General features: G+C 38.8%; 1 protein-coding gene across 1 annotated transcript in view; it reads right to left on the reverse strand.

The window, feature by feature from the left end:
* Positions 1-607: 607 nt before the first annotated feature.
* Positions 608-15,083, reverse strand: part of Apob (apolipoprotein B) — a 40,426-nt gene continuing 25,950 nt past the window's right edge. Inside the window, exons 26-31 of the mRNA XM_076833624.2 lie at positions 7,612-14,602; positions 7,037-7,536; positions 6,429-6,543; positions 6,139-6,325; positions 1,937-2,245; positions 608-1,906 (exon numbers count right to left, since the gene is read on the reverse strand). Coding sequence (XP_076689739.2) covers positions 608-1,906; positions 1,937-2,245; positions 6,139-6,325; positions 6,429-6,543; positions 7,037-7,536; positions 7,612-14,602 — 9,401 coding nt within the window. The remainder of the gene's footprint in view (positions 1,907-1,936; positions 2,246-6,138; positions 6,326-6,428; positions 6,544-7,036; positions 7,537-7,611; positions 14,603-15,083) is intronic.

Below are 15,083 nucleotides of genomic sequence, written 5' to 3' on the forward strand. Positions count from 1 at the left end.
AGCCTTGCTTGGCAAAGGCAGATGGGTTGGTAAGGAAGATTGTGTGGTACATGAACACAAATGATATGCTCTTCATGATCAAATTATGTAAAAATATCTGTGAATACTTTTTCCTTTTCACTTGGCAAATACAGTTTCTGAGATCAACTTATTTTTGTTAGGTGACAAAATATTTCCCTCCATTGCTTCTCCCTTTCCCTTTCCTTTTATTCTATTACTTAAATCACAGAATATATTCTTCTAGAGGTTTTGAAATGCCAGCACATTTGAATTGATACCTTCATTTCACTATCTTTCAATACAAGTGAGTCATATTGAAATACAATAAAGAATTCATTTATTTGTTTTTCTCTTCCCCCCAAGTTTAGTAAAATAACTCAGATCCTGATTTTCTTTAACTTGCTAAAAATGTAATTCCCTAGAGATCAGAGACCTCCAGAGCTCTCACACCAGCGTCAGTGCAGGTCCAGTTCTCACATAGTTCTGCTTGTAGTCAGCTGCCTGCTGCAGGGTTGGCTCAATCTGTGGTTTTATCAGTGGCTTGGATTTCCCCCTACTATATGAAAGTTTAATTGGAACAAATAAAAAAAATGAATGCTTTAAAAAATTAAAAGATGATAGTCAGTTCTCCTGGAGCAAACTTCATGTGGGGGCTTACATCATTGACTGTGGTTGACTGCAGCTCTGTCAGGAACTTGGTGATATATCTTAGAAACATGTGGTAGCTTTGAATGGACAGGTCAATCAATCTTGTAGCCTCAGCAATGAATTTTTCATAGTAATCAGAAAGTTGGTCTGAAAAATCCTGTAGTTTAGATCTGAACTGGTGATGGTAATCAGAAATGACTTTCTTCATTGCAGTGGCCCAACTTTTAATTATTTCCTGAGCGGTGGTAGAAAGCTCTTCAATCTTTTCTTTCCCTTTTCCATCTGCATCAGTAAGGATGCTAACATATTCTTGGAAGGCTCTGTCCACAAATTGCTTAACTTGATTTGAGAGTTGAGAAGTAAATCCAGTAACACTGGATGTATATTTGGAATGGAAGTCCTTAAGGGCAATTACAAAGTTCCTGATCAAATCCATTACTTTTTCTTCAAGTTTATAGTATTTCACCATCCAGCCAACTGTACTTGGATCAAAATATTCTTCACGAAGAGCCTTTATGTACTGATGAACCTGCTGTAAGTTTTGAGAGCTGTCCTGAAGTTGGTCTTGAATAAATTCATTTAACCTATTGAGGATAAAGTGTAGACTTTCTTTCAGATTTTGAAAAACATATAGAACATAATCTTTGAAATTGTCTTTCTCACGTAGGATCTCATTAACAAGATCAGTAAAATTCATCTCTTTTAAGATTTCAATGTCTGTTTCTATCTCTTCAAAAACAAATGATTGTAAAATGTCACTAAGGACACTTAGTGTCTCTGTAGTATTGATAGGTAAGTAGTCAATTAATGTTACTTGAATTTCTCCTGATAAAGATTTCAACTGTTCCCTCAAGTCCGGAATTGCATCTTTTAGTTTAGAGCTTGTTGAATGAAAAGGAAGTTTAATCTGTAGGTCTTTGATTAATTCAGTTCTCTCCACTAGGTCCTGGACATATGAGAGCAGTTTATCTAACCCATTTTGGATATTTGAACATAGTTGGGATAGTATCTTCCCTACCTCCTTCATGACCATACTGGTGAGTTCATCAATAGTGGACATCTCAGCTTTCCCTGGGAGATGGAATCTGGAGAACTTCAGGATATCAATGAATGAGTCAATCAGATGCTTAATTGCCCTATGGTACCCCTTGATGATTTGTATTAAGCTGTCAAATGCCTTCTCCTTGATTGTCTGGAAACTGGCCTGGCTCTCCTGAGCCAACAGTTCCTGGTACAGATTCTGGGTCTTGTCCTTCCACTCCTGGTAAGTTCTGGTGGTGCTGCTGACTGCTCTCTGGAAACCCATGTCCATCTCATCAATTTGCCTCATGGCCCCTTGATAGGCTTGCTCAGCACTGTTCTGTAGACTTCTCCTCAGCTTTGCAGAAGCATCTGTCAGGCTGAGTCCTGTGTACTCCTGGTGGTACTTGTTGACATAGTCATAAAAGGTCTCTGTGGCCTTGGGCACACTGTCTTTTAGAGAGCTTAGCAATCTGGATGCTGCCTCTTCATCCCAATTAAATTTGATCTGAATTTCCTCATCAGATTTCTGCCCCCACTCAGTTATGAATATGATGAGTTTTTTCTCTGCAGAGGACTAAAACAAGAAAGGGGGGACATGTTTTCAATTACTCTGATTACATAATATATTACACTAAAACTTCATTAGCAGTTAAAAGTAAAGATCAGAGGATCCTTCATATTCTGAAGGGGATTTATCTTTCACATGTCAGTTTGTATGTTTGTTTTATGGTTAAAAAACCCCACTGTTAATTTCTCATTATCATATGCCTCAGAAAGGATGAAAACCATGCTTGGCATTTATACAGGAACACTTAACATTAAGGCCTTCCTAGGACTGAAAAATGGGGATAGGAGGGGAAGGATAGGGAAGAAGAATAGGGAGCAAGAGGAGGCAGAGGAAGAAGGGAAGAGGCAGAGAAAGGCACATTCAGGGAAAGAAGTAGCAAAAAAGGAAAATGTCCAGAGCCCAACCAGCAGAGAGCCAGAGTCCCCATCTCCGTGTCCATGCTCCTAACCTATGACAAACCTTGGTGATAGAATCAGGTTAGGTCTCCCCCTCGGGTAATGACATATTTGATTTGGCCCTAGTAGAGCTTATAAATGACTGAGTCCTTGGGTCTCATCAAACTATTCTGTTAAGGGAAAGAATTCTAAGCTTCAAGAAACCTCCCAAAACCATGATTTAGGTGATGAGAGGGCTTTGGTTGTGGCTCAGGGTTAGAGTGCTTGCTTAGCATGTGCAAGGCCTGGGGTTCAATCCCCAGCACTGAAAAAAAAATTACGTAAAAATAAAAAAATAAATCCAATGATGAAATATTTGAAAGTAGGGCAGATGGTGGGGTTGGACTGGGGACGTGGCTCAGTGGTGAAGTGCTTGCATAGCATGTTTAAGACCCTGGGTTAGATCCTCAAGACCACCAAAAAAAAAAGTGTATTTGGATGATTAGGCATGCCTTATCTTTCTAGATTTTCCCAGAAGTAATAAAATAATAATAGTGCTAATATGTTGTCATGTGCATGACTAATAATTAATTTCAATGAAGGATTCATTGTAAGGCTTTCTGAAGAATAATTCCTTAGTGAGTATCTTTCATCTAATTTGAGAACTCTCTGAAAGAATTGTCTCAACTTCATTGACAAATTTCTAGAGACATGATCTACCCCAACTGAATCAGGAGGACATGCACAATTTACACAGATCAATTTCAAGCAATGAAATAGAAGACAACATTAAAAGCCTACCAACCAAGAAAAGCCCAGGACCAGATGGATTCTCAGCCAAGTTCTATAAGATATTCAAAGAAGAATTAATACCAATACTCCTAAAAGGATTTCATAAAATAGAAAAGGAGGGAACACTTCCAAACTCATTCTATGGGGCTAGTATCACACTGAGATCAAAAGCAGACAAAGACATATCAAGGAAAGAAAATTTAAGACCAATATCCCTGATGAACTACATGCAAAAATTGTCAATAAAATTCTGGCAAATTAAAACATACAAAAAATATTAAAAAGATAGTGTGCCACAATCAAGTGGGGTTCATCCTAAGGATACAAGGTTGGTTCAACATATGGAAATCAATGAATGTAATTCATCACATTAATAACTTAAATACAAGCATCATATGATCATCTCAATAGATGCAGGAAAAGCATTTGACAAAATACAGCACCTCTTTATGTTCAAAACACTAAAAAAACTAGGGATATTAGAAACATATCTCAATATTGTAAAAGCTACCTATGCTAAGCCAAAGGCCAACATTATTATAAATGGAGAAAAACTAAAAACACTCCCTCTAAAAACGGAACAAGACAGGCTTGCCCTCTTTCACCACTTCTATTCAACATAGCCCTTGAAACTCTAGCTAGAGCAGTCAGACAAAATAAGAATTGGAAAAGAAGAACTCAAACTATTACTATTTGCTAATGACATGATTCTATATTTAGAAGATCCAAAAAATTTCACCAGAAAACTTTTAGAACTAATAAATGAATTCAGCAAAGTAGCAGGATATAAAATCAATACTCATAAATCAAATGCATTTCTATACATAAGTGATGAATCCATTGCAAGAGAAATTAGGAAAAATAACCCCTTCACACACACACACACAAAAAAAAACACACAAAAAAACTATCCCCTCAAAAAAAATAAAGTACAATTTAACAAAAGAGGTGAAAGACCTATACAGTGAAAACTATAGAACACTAAAGAAAGAGATTGAAGAAGACCTTAGAAGATGGAAAGATCTCTCTCCCATGTTCTTGGATAGGCAGAATTAATATTGTCAAAATGGACATACTACCATAAGTGTTATACATATTTAATGCAATTCCTATTACAATACCAATAACATTCTTCATAGAACTAGAAAAAGCAATCATGAAATTCATTTGGAAAAATAAGAGACCTAGAATAGTCAAAGCAATCCTTAGCAAAAAGAGTGAAGCAGGAGGCATCAAAATACCAGATGGTTAACTATACTACAGAGCCACAGTAAAAAAAAAATGGCATGGTATTAGAACTAAAGTAGACATGTAGATCAATGGTACAGAATAGAAGACAGAGACAAACCCACATAAATATGGTCATCTCACATTATATAAAAGAGCCAAAAACATACATTGGAGAAAAGATAGCCTATTCAACAAATGGTCTCAGAAAACTGGAAATGCATACGTAACAAAATGAAGTTAAAAGTTATCTCTCACTCTGCACAAAACTCAACTCAAAGTGAATCAAAGACTTAGGCACTAGAACAGAGATGCTGAGCCTAACAGAAGAAAAAGTAGGCCCAAATCTTCATTATGTCAGCTTAGGACCTGACTTCCTTAACAAGAAGTAAAATTAAAAATCAATAAATGGGATGGATTCAAACTAAAAAGCTTCTTCTCAGCAAAGGAAACAATAACAGGAAGATAGAACCTACAGAATGGGAGAAAATATTTACCACATGTACCTCAGATTGAGCATTAATTCCAGGATATATAACCCAAAAAACTTAACACAAGAAAAACAAATAACATCCTCAATAAATGGGATAAGGAAATGAACAAACACTTTACAAGCATATGAAAAAATGTTCATCATCTCTAGCAATTAGAGAAATGCAAATCAAAGCAAAGATTTCATTCCCAATCATAATGGCAATTATCAAGAATACAAGCGATAATAAGTGTTGATGAGGACGTGGGGGAAAAGGTACACTTATATATTGCTGATGGGACTGCAAATTGATGCAACCACTATGGAAAGCAGTTTGGAGATTTCTCAGAAAACCTGGAATGGAACCATCATTTGACCCAGCTATCTCACTCCTCAGTTTGTACCCAAAGGACTTAAAATCAGCATACTACAGTGATACAGCCACATCAGCTGTTTATAGCAGCTCGATTCACAATAGCTAAACTATTAAACCAAACTAGATGCCCTTCAATAGATGAATGGATAAAGAAATTGTGGTACATACACACAATGGAATATTACTCAGCCTTAAAGAAGAATGAAATTATGACATTTGTTGGTAAATGGATGAAACTAGAGAATATAATGCTAAGTGAAATAAGCTAATCCCCCCAAACCAAAGGCCCAATGTTTTCTCTGATAAGGGGATGGATGCTAATCTACAGTGGAGTTGGGGTAGGGAAAATGAAGGAAATTTGGATTATACAGAGGGAATTGAGTAGAGGGGTGGGATGATGGGGATGGGCAGGACAGTAGAATGAGACAGACGTTATTACCTTATGTACATGTATGATTACACTACTGGTGTGACTCAGCACAATGTACATCCAGAAGAATGAAAAGTTATGCCTCATTTGTGTAGAATGTGTCAAAATGTATTCTACTGACATATATAACTAATTAGAATAAATTCATAAAAAAAGAATTGTCTTAAATTATCTGTCCCAATTCTCTCCCTCCTCTTGGGCTTTGGCAGCCCATTGGTTGGGACTCACCTGAGGGTAGAAGTAGGGATTCTTTATTATGCCATGGTTTCCTTTTTCTCCCAGGTTCAGGCCCACAGTGTCTATGGCTGGGTAGGCTGCCCAGAAGGTCTGGATTTGCTTATCTTTTTGATAGCGCAGGTGGAGGTCAGTGAACACCGGACTGGTGATGTCCAGGGCAGCCTGTATTTCCGAGTCCCTGAAAGCAGAAATGCAGCTGGGTTACAATATAATGGGCACAAAGAGGGCTCACATCACAATGAGCTTTGAAAAGGAATGAAGTTTCAATAAAAGTTTCATACTGCAGTCCTTTGTATTTGCCCTCTTCTTTATACAGCACACTGAAGTCACGATGTACAAATGTTGTGTTGCTCTTACAGATGAAACTGTAGTCTTCAAATTTATATGTTTCCACCACTGTAGGGGAGAGAGTTTACATTTTGTTGGACAAATAATTATGGACTACAGAGACATTTTCATTGGGAAACTTGGAGCATTCTATTTTAACCAAACACCTAACTTACATGTTTTTAATATGCAATGTCTAGTTCATAGTGTTTTGAAATAATTTTTTTTGTTTGGTGCTGGGGATCAAACCCAGGGCATCCACACATGCTAGGTATGTGCTCTATCACTGAACTATACACTCTGCTCTATAATCTAAGTAAATAGTGAGAAGACAATGTAAGTCCTAAAATCATTACAGAAAAATCTACTTCTTTGAACCTATCCTTTTTGAATGTCAGTTATTTTCTATAGTTTTTTTTTAATGTATGGGGTATATATGTATCTCCTCTTTTAATTTTACTAAGAGAGTAATTGTACCTCTGGTCATAATTACATCCATAATTACTTACAACTTTCATTAAGAACATAGTATCTAGGAAAGGAGTTCAGGTCATTTTCTTACCTTTTAGGTCATATTCCAGGAACTTTAAGGTTGAACTGCATGTGGAATCCAGGAATGTTTCAATATGATCTGCTTTGTTTTTCAAACCAGCACTCCAAGTGGCATTATATGGGGGAGAGGCCACCCGAAACCGTGCAGTCAGTTCTCCAAAAATAGGAATCCAAATTCCAGCAGGTATAGAGAATTTAATGGGAGGAATCTGAAGAGTCTGCTCAGGCATGATGACGGCAGGCAATTCAAAGCCTCCAATCTTGTTGGCCACCTCATTTAGGTCCAGGGCAGCACTGCCAATGGAAACGCTTTTTGGAAGGGTGAAGGGGGTTACAATTAACTGAGCTCCAGGCACAGTTATCTCAAAAAAGGGAAATGAGGAGTTTTCCGATTCAGAATATTTTGTTAAAACATCAACTTCAGGGAATTTTATTTTGGGTAATGTTGGTAGGTTGAGTGCAAATGGTGACATTCTTGACTTTTTATAGATTTTCATTTCACTGAAGTCAACTTTGTAGGATGGAACCTGAAGATCTGTGAATGGGACTCGAAATGTAGGTGTGACAAAAACTGAATTGAGGTCATTTAGTTTCAACCCAGGTATAATGAATTTATCAGCCAATTCTTGCACGGGGACAGAGAGAAGATAGCCATTGGGATTTTTGGTGTACACAAGAGCAGTTGAAACATGAAGATACTGCCTCCTGTTGGTGCTGGTGGTTACCTCCATCTTTAGGAGGTCCCATAAGCTCTTGTCATACACTGGTAGGACGATATGTTCAAGGTTTGACCCTTCTAAGGATCCTGCAATGTCGAGGCGTGCCTCTTCTTGGGTATTAGAAAGCTGTATGTTGTTCTGGAGAGACCCAGAATAAATCTGGATCTCACTTTTCCAGCTGAGCTTCTGGTTCTTAGTGTTTGCATTCAGAGTCACTTCCTGGTCAATGTAAGGTATGTCCAGGAGGGAACTGGGCTGACTTGCATGAACCTGAACAAGGGCAGACATTGTCCATGGGGAGAATTCCAAGGTGGCTTTGCTTGCATGTTCTCCTTGTGTGAAAAAAAGGCCCTGCAGCTGTAAGTAATTTTTTGTATTGTGTTCCCAGATGGCATATATGCGTCGGAGATTGGCTTCTCCAGCAAAATTTTCTTTTACTTCAAGGTTCCAGATACTATCGACCTTGGAAGCCCCTTGCAGCTTCACTGATGACCGAGTGCCCTTGGAATTCAGGTACATACTGGCCTCGCTGGCAATAGTTCCCAAGTATTCCCGTGAGAGGACTGAACCCTTGACATCTCCTTTAGTAGATGACTCAATGGAAAAGTAAGAGGTGAGGCTTTCTAAGCTGAGCTTGTGGTCAACTGCTCCTTTAGCAGTATAGTACAGCTTCGGAGAATTAAAATCATATTTTAATTCAGTGGATGAAGAGACAGTAGGTTTTGACTTGGTATTTCCATTAAGTTCTTGCTTGAAATTCAATCTCAAAACTGGAACGTGGATTTTGGCAGTTGTTGTCACTGACGCTTCCAAGTTTTTCTCGATTAAGCTAACAGTGCTGTCATGACTGCCTTCCACAAATTTGTTGCTGAGAGACAGAGCTGTGGCTAGCTTCAGTCCTCTTTTCCTTGTCAAACTTGAAGTGCCCTCTAATTTGTACTGCAGTGCATCAATGACAAATGAGGAGGAAGAAAGGAAATGAGCCACAATATCTGATTGATTATAAAGTCCGATATTGGTATTCAGTGTGATGACACTTGATTTAAAGGAAAAATCATAAGTAATATTGCCCAGGGCTGGAATAAAAATATTGTTTATGGTACTCAGTTCCTTGAAATCTGGAAGACGGACCTTGAGTAGATTCCTAGGGGCATGAAGGACTGGCAACTCAATGGATGGGAGGACGAATGTGTGTGACGGCACATAGAAGCCAGACCCTGGGATGGTGACATTGGGGGTGCTGATCACTTTGGGGATCACATGACTGGAGGCTGACATCTCTACCGTGAATGGAGATACTTCCATGTTGATGACTGGAAGAGTGTATCTGGGAGTTTGAAAGGTCCTGGGGAGCTTGTTGAGAGATCTTTCAACTTCATACTCATCAAACTTACTTTTTGCTTCACTGTAGGATGTAGTGAGAAAATCTAAGGCATCATCTCTGACTTTCTCAAAATGTCTGTCAAAGGAATTGATATTCTGATTGATAAACTCAAAAAACACACCCAAAGGAATTGCAATGGAATGCCTGTCTTTGTTTTTTTTGTACCGAGCTTTTACACTTAAATCAAATGATTGCTTTGTTGTTTTCAAGAATTCCTTTAAGCCGGTTTCTTCCCATATGGAGAAATCTTTCAGTGAGGGTGTTGTGAGTGCTGTATAAGGTAGATTTATTTCAGGAATTGTCAAAGGAATGTTCAAGAAATCCAGGTTGGCATCTCCATTGATCTGTACATGGGCTTCCATGCTGTGCCCATTGTTCATGGCAGAGAAATTTTGATGGTATTTATACTGATTGAACCTAGCACTTGCTTGCCAACTTGCTTGCTGGGCATGAGGACTCAGGAACATTGCATAGTTGTTGAGGAAGTCTATCTTCCCTACCAATTTTAGTGGAAAACTAACTTTCAGATTTCCTTCATTTTTTGTGGTTGCAGTAATTTCAGATGGCTGTGCTGAAAAGAAAAGGGAATTTTTCAAAGTTCCAATAACTTTTCCATTTAAATGAGCATTGTGGATGCCAGTTATCTCTGCCTTCCCTTCTTTGAGCAGTGCTATGCCATTAGCAGTTAGAATACTGTGGCCCACATGCTGGGATTCAACTTCAGACTTAATTTCAAACTTAGAAGAGTCAAGGAAGCCAGATTCATAAGCGATCTTTTGGTTTACTCTTAGGTGTTTGCTGCTGATGTTATTGGACAACCCAAAGGAAGTGATGGGTCCTTCCACGGTGAAGCTGATCTGTGACTCATGTATTCCCTCGTCTGAGAAGTTGAGACAGGCCAGTTTCCATGACCCCATTCCAGAAGACGTCCATGTTAAGTGTCCAGCTTCCAGCAGTGTCTTGATATCATTGTTCAGGTCAACCTTACTGGATAAGTCCAGTTTGGGGATGTTCAATTTGTGGAAGTACTTTGTGTGGCTTTCCAGTTTAAGCTGGTTATTTACCTTGACAATCACACCATTATTAAACTCCAGTGTATTTTTTTCTGTGTGTAAACTTGCCATTGTATCTGATTTTCCTTCAATGGCATTTCCAGAAAATAGTATTTCACTTTCATGCTTTGTTCTCATGTACTTGCTGGAAAATATCATAGATTCCTTCAGAACCAGTGGATTAATCTTAGGGTCTGAGAGTTGTGCATTTGCTTGGAAATCGAAATTGAGAACTTCTAATTTGGACTCTCCTTTGGCAGTGATGGAAGCTGCAATGTCTGCTTTGTGCTCTGAACTAGTTACATTCTGGATGTTAGCATTTGCATCTAAGGTGAAAAGGGGAGATTGGACTTTCAAAATGCTATTCAACTTGCCAAAAGTAGGTATTCCGATTGTGTGTGAGATGTGGGGAAGCTGGAAGTCTGGTATTTGAAGGTCAGGAACTTGAAAATCTTTCAGGTTGAGATTTGGGATCATGACTTCTGGAATTGTAATTTTTGGCAAATGGAAGTCTGGCAGTGTGAGTAAAGCAAGGGGGGTGTCTCCCATCTTCAAATCCCTCAGATACACTTCCGGAAGTGGCCACTGCAGCTCACTGATCAGCATTTGGTCAATGGTTCTGATGATCTTTGCTTTGATTTCTACCAAGTCGATTGTAAAGGAAGGAATGTGGAAGGTGTTGAGGATAGTGAATTCTGGAGTGGAAAACCTGGATGGGATTTTTATATCTCTCAACTCTTTGAAGTTTATCTGAACTGATGGAATCCTCAGATCTGTCAGGGGAACTGTGAAGTCAGGAGTCTGGAAGGTAGCTTCCTGGAGAGCATGGAGACTGACCTCAAAGGCAGGCATAGTCCCAAGGATGGTCTGGATTTCAGGAACAGTGAACCCTCGTTCCACCAAGGATTTCACCTTTTCAGCCCAGTCTTGGATAGAGTATTGCTCTGCAAAGTCAGTAAAGTTCTTAGCAGCAAGAATCCACCAGTCAGTAATGTAGGTGACAAGCGTATTATAAACCTGGCCTACTAGAGACAGGTATCGCTCAAGTTCCCGCTGAAGGTCCATTTGATAGATCCGGTCTCGTACGTCTTCTAGAGTTTCTTGGAATCTGGCTTTCATGTGAACCAAAGATGCAGAATTTAAAGCATCCTGTAACCAATCAATGAATAAAGTTATTTTGGTGTCTTTTAGCTTTTCCCAATAGTTAGCGACCATGGCTTTGATGTCCTCTACAAACAGTTTTAGTGCTTCAACTTTCTGTGGCAGTTCTAGAGCCTGAATTTCACCATTGATTCTCTGAGTCATCTCATGGATTTTGTTATTGGTTTCATTCACAAACTGGTTGTAATTGAACGATTTTAATTTCTTTACCAACATGTCCAGCAATCTGTTTACTTCTTCAATGATTTTTTTAAAAGACAATGCTTTAAGCTGCTTGACTGCATCATCAATAAACCCAACCAATCTCTCATAGTATTCTTTTATCTCAACTTGCTGTAGAACATTGCTTAGTTTTTGAACAGTCTCCTTCAACTTATACTGGTGGGCCAACTGTACTGATTTATCCATTAAAACCTGGATTTGTTGGTCTACTTCATATTTCCTAATTAACTCATGGACTATGGCTCTAAAAGCATTGATTTTCTCAGTTACTTCAAATTCTTCAATAAGATTTGTAACAAAGTATTTGACATGTTCAATAATGTCCTTTATTCTTTGAAATGAAATTGTAGTTCTCAATTGATCTAAAAGGACTCTGACATCAATATCCTTAACCCGTTGTTTTAACACTGTGGCAATGTCCTCGATGTCTGTATTCTGAATATGCGTGTTGAGCTGCTGCAGTTTTTCTTGTATCTGGATTCTGACTTGATACTTAGTATCCACATTCTGGATCCAGGAGGCAACACTACTTCCAGTTTTGTCAAAATCAATATTTTCAATAAATTCGTACAGATCATTGATTGTCTTTACTAAATGTACACAGATATGATAATGTTCATTAAGAATCTTCCATTTTTCAATGATTTGATCAATAATCTTAGCAATAGCAGTTTTAAAATCATGTAGATCATAATTATCTTTAATATACTGATCAAATTGTATCACATATGTCTGAAGTTGAGAGAGTTTTTCATTAAAGTTGATTTTGGCATTATCCAAAGCAATTTGTAGATCATTTTCTGTAATTCTATAATTTTCTGTGAAAGTGTTCAGTTTCTCCTTGGCAATGGAAACTTGTCTCTCCCAATTAAGTGCATTCAGATAGTCATTAACTTGCTGTGGGAGTCTGTTGAGGGCTGCTCTGTATTTCCTCACAAACTGATCAATATTGATGCGTTTCAATTCTTTCTGAATGGTTTCCAGAGCAGTTATAATGACTATTCGATTCCTCTCCAGATATTCTGGCAGAGTTTCAAAGAAGGGGAGGCTGATGGTGTGAACGTCTTGGTTCTTATCATACTTTACAAAAGCAACAATTGTGAATTCTTGGGGCTTGTCAATACCATCTTTCATCTCTAAAGCATCAATGACATTGACGGGCTCTCTGAGTAAAAATGGCACTTTAATCGGGGAGTCTAGCACAGTAAGGTCAGCCAGGGCTCGCCCACTAAGCTCCACACCAATTTTGTCTTTAGTGTTGTAAGCTTCAAAGTCCTGGCTGTACTCATTGTTGTTCAATTGGGTCTTGAGTTTCCAGGTGCTTGTCTGCTCGGCTGGAGTGAGCAGGACACTGACTTTGTGATCAAGAGCTGTACTGATGCTTTTGCTGGACATGAGATGACTTGTGGACCCTTTGTAATCATGAGAGAAAGTGAGGGCCAGTGGTTCTGCTTTCAACAGGAATTTGCTATAGAGTTGCCCAGTGTGCTCTCCCCAGAGAGCCAGTTTTCCATTGCCATTTGTATGTGCATCAATGGCCACGGTGAATGGGGCCATTACAGAACGGAAAACATTGCTGAAATGCAGAGAGTCTGAATTATAGTTTGTACTGATGTCAATGGATGACGCCAGCCCAGCAATGTCAGTGTTGAGCCGATGGCTAAACTCCACACCCTGAACCCTAGCTACAGTGTCTGCTTTATAACTTGCTGATAAGTCAGCATAGGAAATGATGTAGATATGTTTTATTTCATCATTTTGGTAGGCTCCTTTGAGGTTTCCAGCCATGTTCAGCTTCAGGGGTTCCAGCCGTAATTTCCCATTGCTGGTCAGATCCAGAGCACTGTATCTCAGGTCATTGTTTAAAGTAGTTACAAGAGAAAAGGGCTGTAACTGCAAGTTAAAATTCTGCTTGTAAAACTTGTCAGTGCTATAAACGTTGTCAAGTTTGGATGAGAGGTCCAGTGATAAGCCTGCAATATTCAAACTGTTAGAGTGGTCCAGCTTCATTTCAGCATATGAGCCCATCATGTCATTTGAAAGCTTCAGTCCTTCCTGGCTGATTTTGAAGTTGAAAATGTTTTTACTGTCGACACCCAGAATCATGGCCTGATAAGTACTTCCCAGTGATACCTCTGTGAGGGCAGCTTTTCCATCCAGGCTGAATTTTGCATTGTGCTCCCTGAAGCGACCATTTGCTGTTAATTTCATGGATGCCCCAGAGAGGTCAAGCTCTGCATTCAGCTCATTCTCCAGCAACAAGGGACTGTACTTCAAGCTGGTGGTTGCACTTGTAGATAATCCATCTCGGGCAATCCTTAGTGTTGCCTTATGAGCACCAGTATTAATTTTGTCAGTGCCCAAGATGTCAGCATTTAATTCAATTCCATGGGAATTCAGTGACCCCAATAGAAGGGTGAAGAACCTCAGTGACTTGTAATCAGCCTGATACTCAGAACGTAGCAATGCATTTTGCTTAGAGAAGGTCAGATCCACCTTGTTAAAAGTAGAAAAGTCCTCATATTTCCCATTGCTGTCAGATTTCACAGTGAGCTCATAGTTCTCATATTTCAGGGAAGCAGTATTTTTAAAGATGCCATCTTGCAAATCAGAGGTGGAGGTGAGGGAGAGGGTTCCATCTTTGTACCTTCCAGTTATCTGGTTGGTGCCTTGGAGGTAGGAAGAGTTAAACCTCAGGTTGGATTCTCCACTGAGCTGGCCAGTGGTAGAATCCCTCTGACACGACAGGTCATAAATGCCATTAGCATAGAATGAAGAAGCTCTGAATTGCCCATCAATCTTGACATCTTTGACATACAGATGTTGTTTCTTTTTTGAGTCAAAATGGATTGAAGCCGACATCTGTGGTCCCCAGGCACTAGATGCATCAAATGTTAGAAAACCTTTTGAGGCTGGGTTGTTTCCAACTTTTTCTACATGACTGAACTTGATTTTTGAATCCAGAAATTTGTGGCGTAGAGACCCATCACAAGCTAATGTGAGCATATTCCTTTGGTCATAAGCTGTTTCTCCAGATCCTAATGTTAAAAATTAAAGACATTGGTTAAATTAAGAAAAAAATATGTCCAGAGCAATCATTGTTTAAAATCTTTCAATTAAAAAGTCCCATTTATCTGGGTCAGTTGTGTAGTAGTCTCCTCATCTATAATGCAAACATAAAATTTGAAAGCATAATATATTTCTCTAGGAAGTTTTCCCTGACTGCTGAAGACCTTTTTGGGCTCCCTTCTTGAGAGTTCCACTGTATCTTATACTAGTATACTCTGTGGCACTCAAGCTGAATTATGATTAATAAAGTAAACTTGATGTACCTTATACACCCTACCATAGCACTTCTCACACTGAGTTATAATTGCTGGTTTCTGTACTCCTTTCCTTTTTCTTACCTAGGAGTATATCAAATACATATTACATGTTTAATAAATATTCCTATGAGTTGAGTGGATGAAAAGCCTTCTGAGTAGCAAGGACAATAAGAAAGTCCATGTCCTTTCCTCC

Source organism: Callospermophilus lateralis, chromosome 14 (assembly GCF_048772815.1).
Source record: "Callospermophilus lateralis isolate mCalLat2 chromosome 14, mCalLat2.hap1, whole genome shotgun sequence".
Classification (NCBI taxonomy): domain Eukaryota; kingdom Metazoa; phylum Chordata; class Mammalia; order Rodentia; family Sciuridae; genus Callospermophilus; species Callospermophilus lateralis.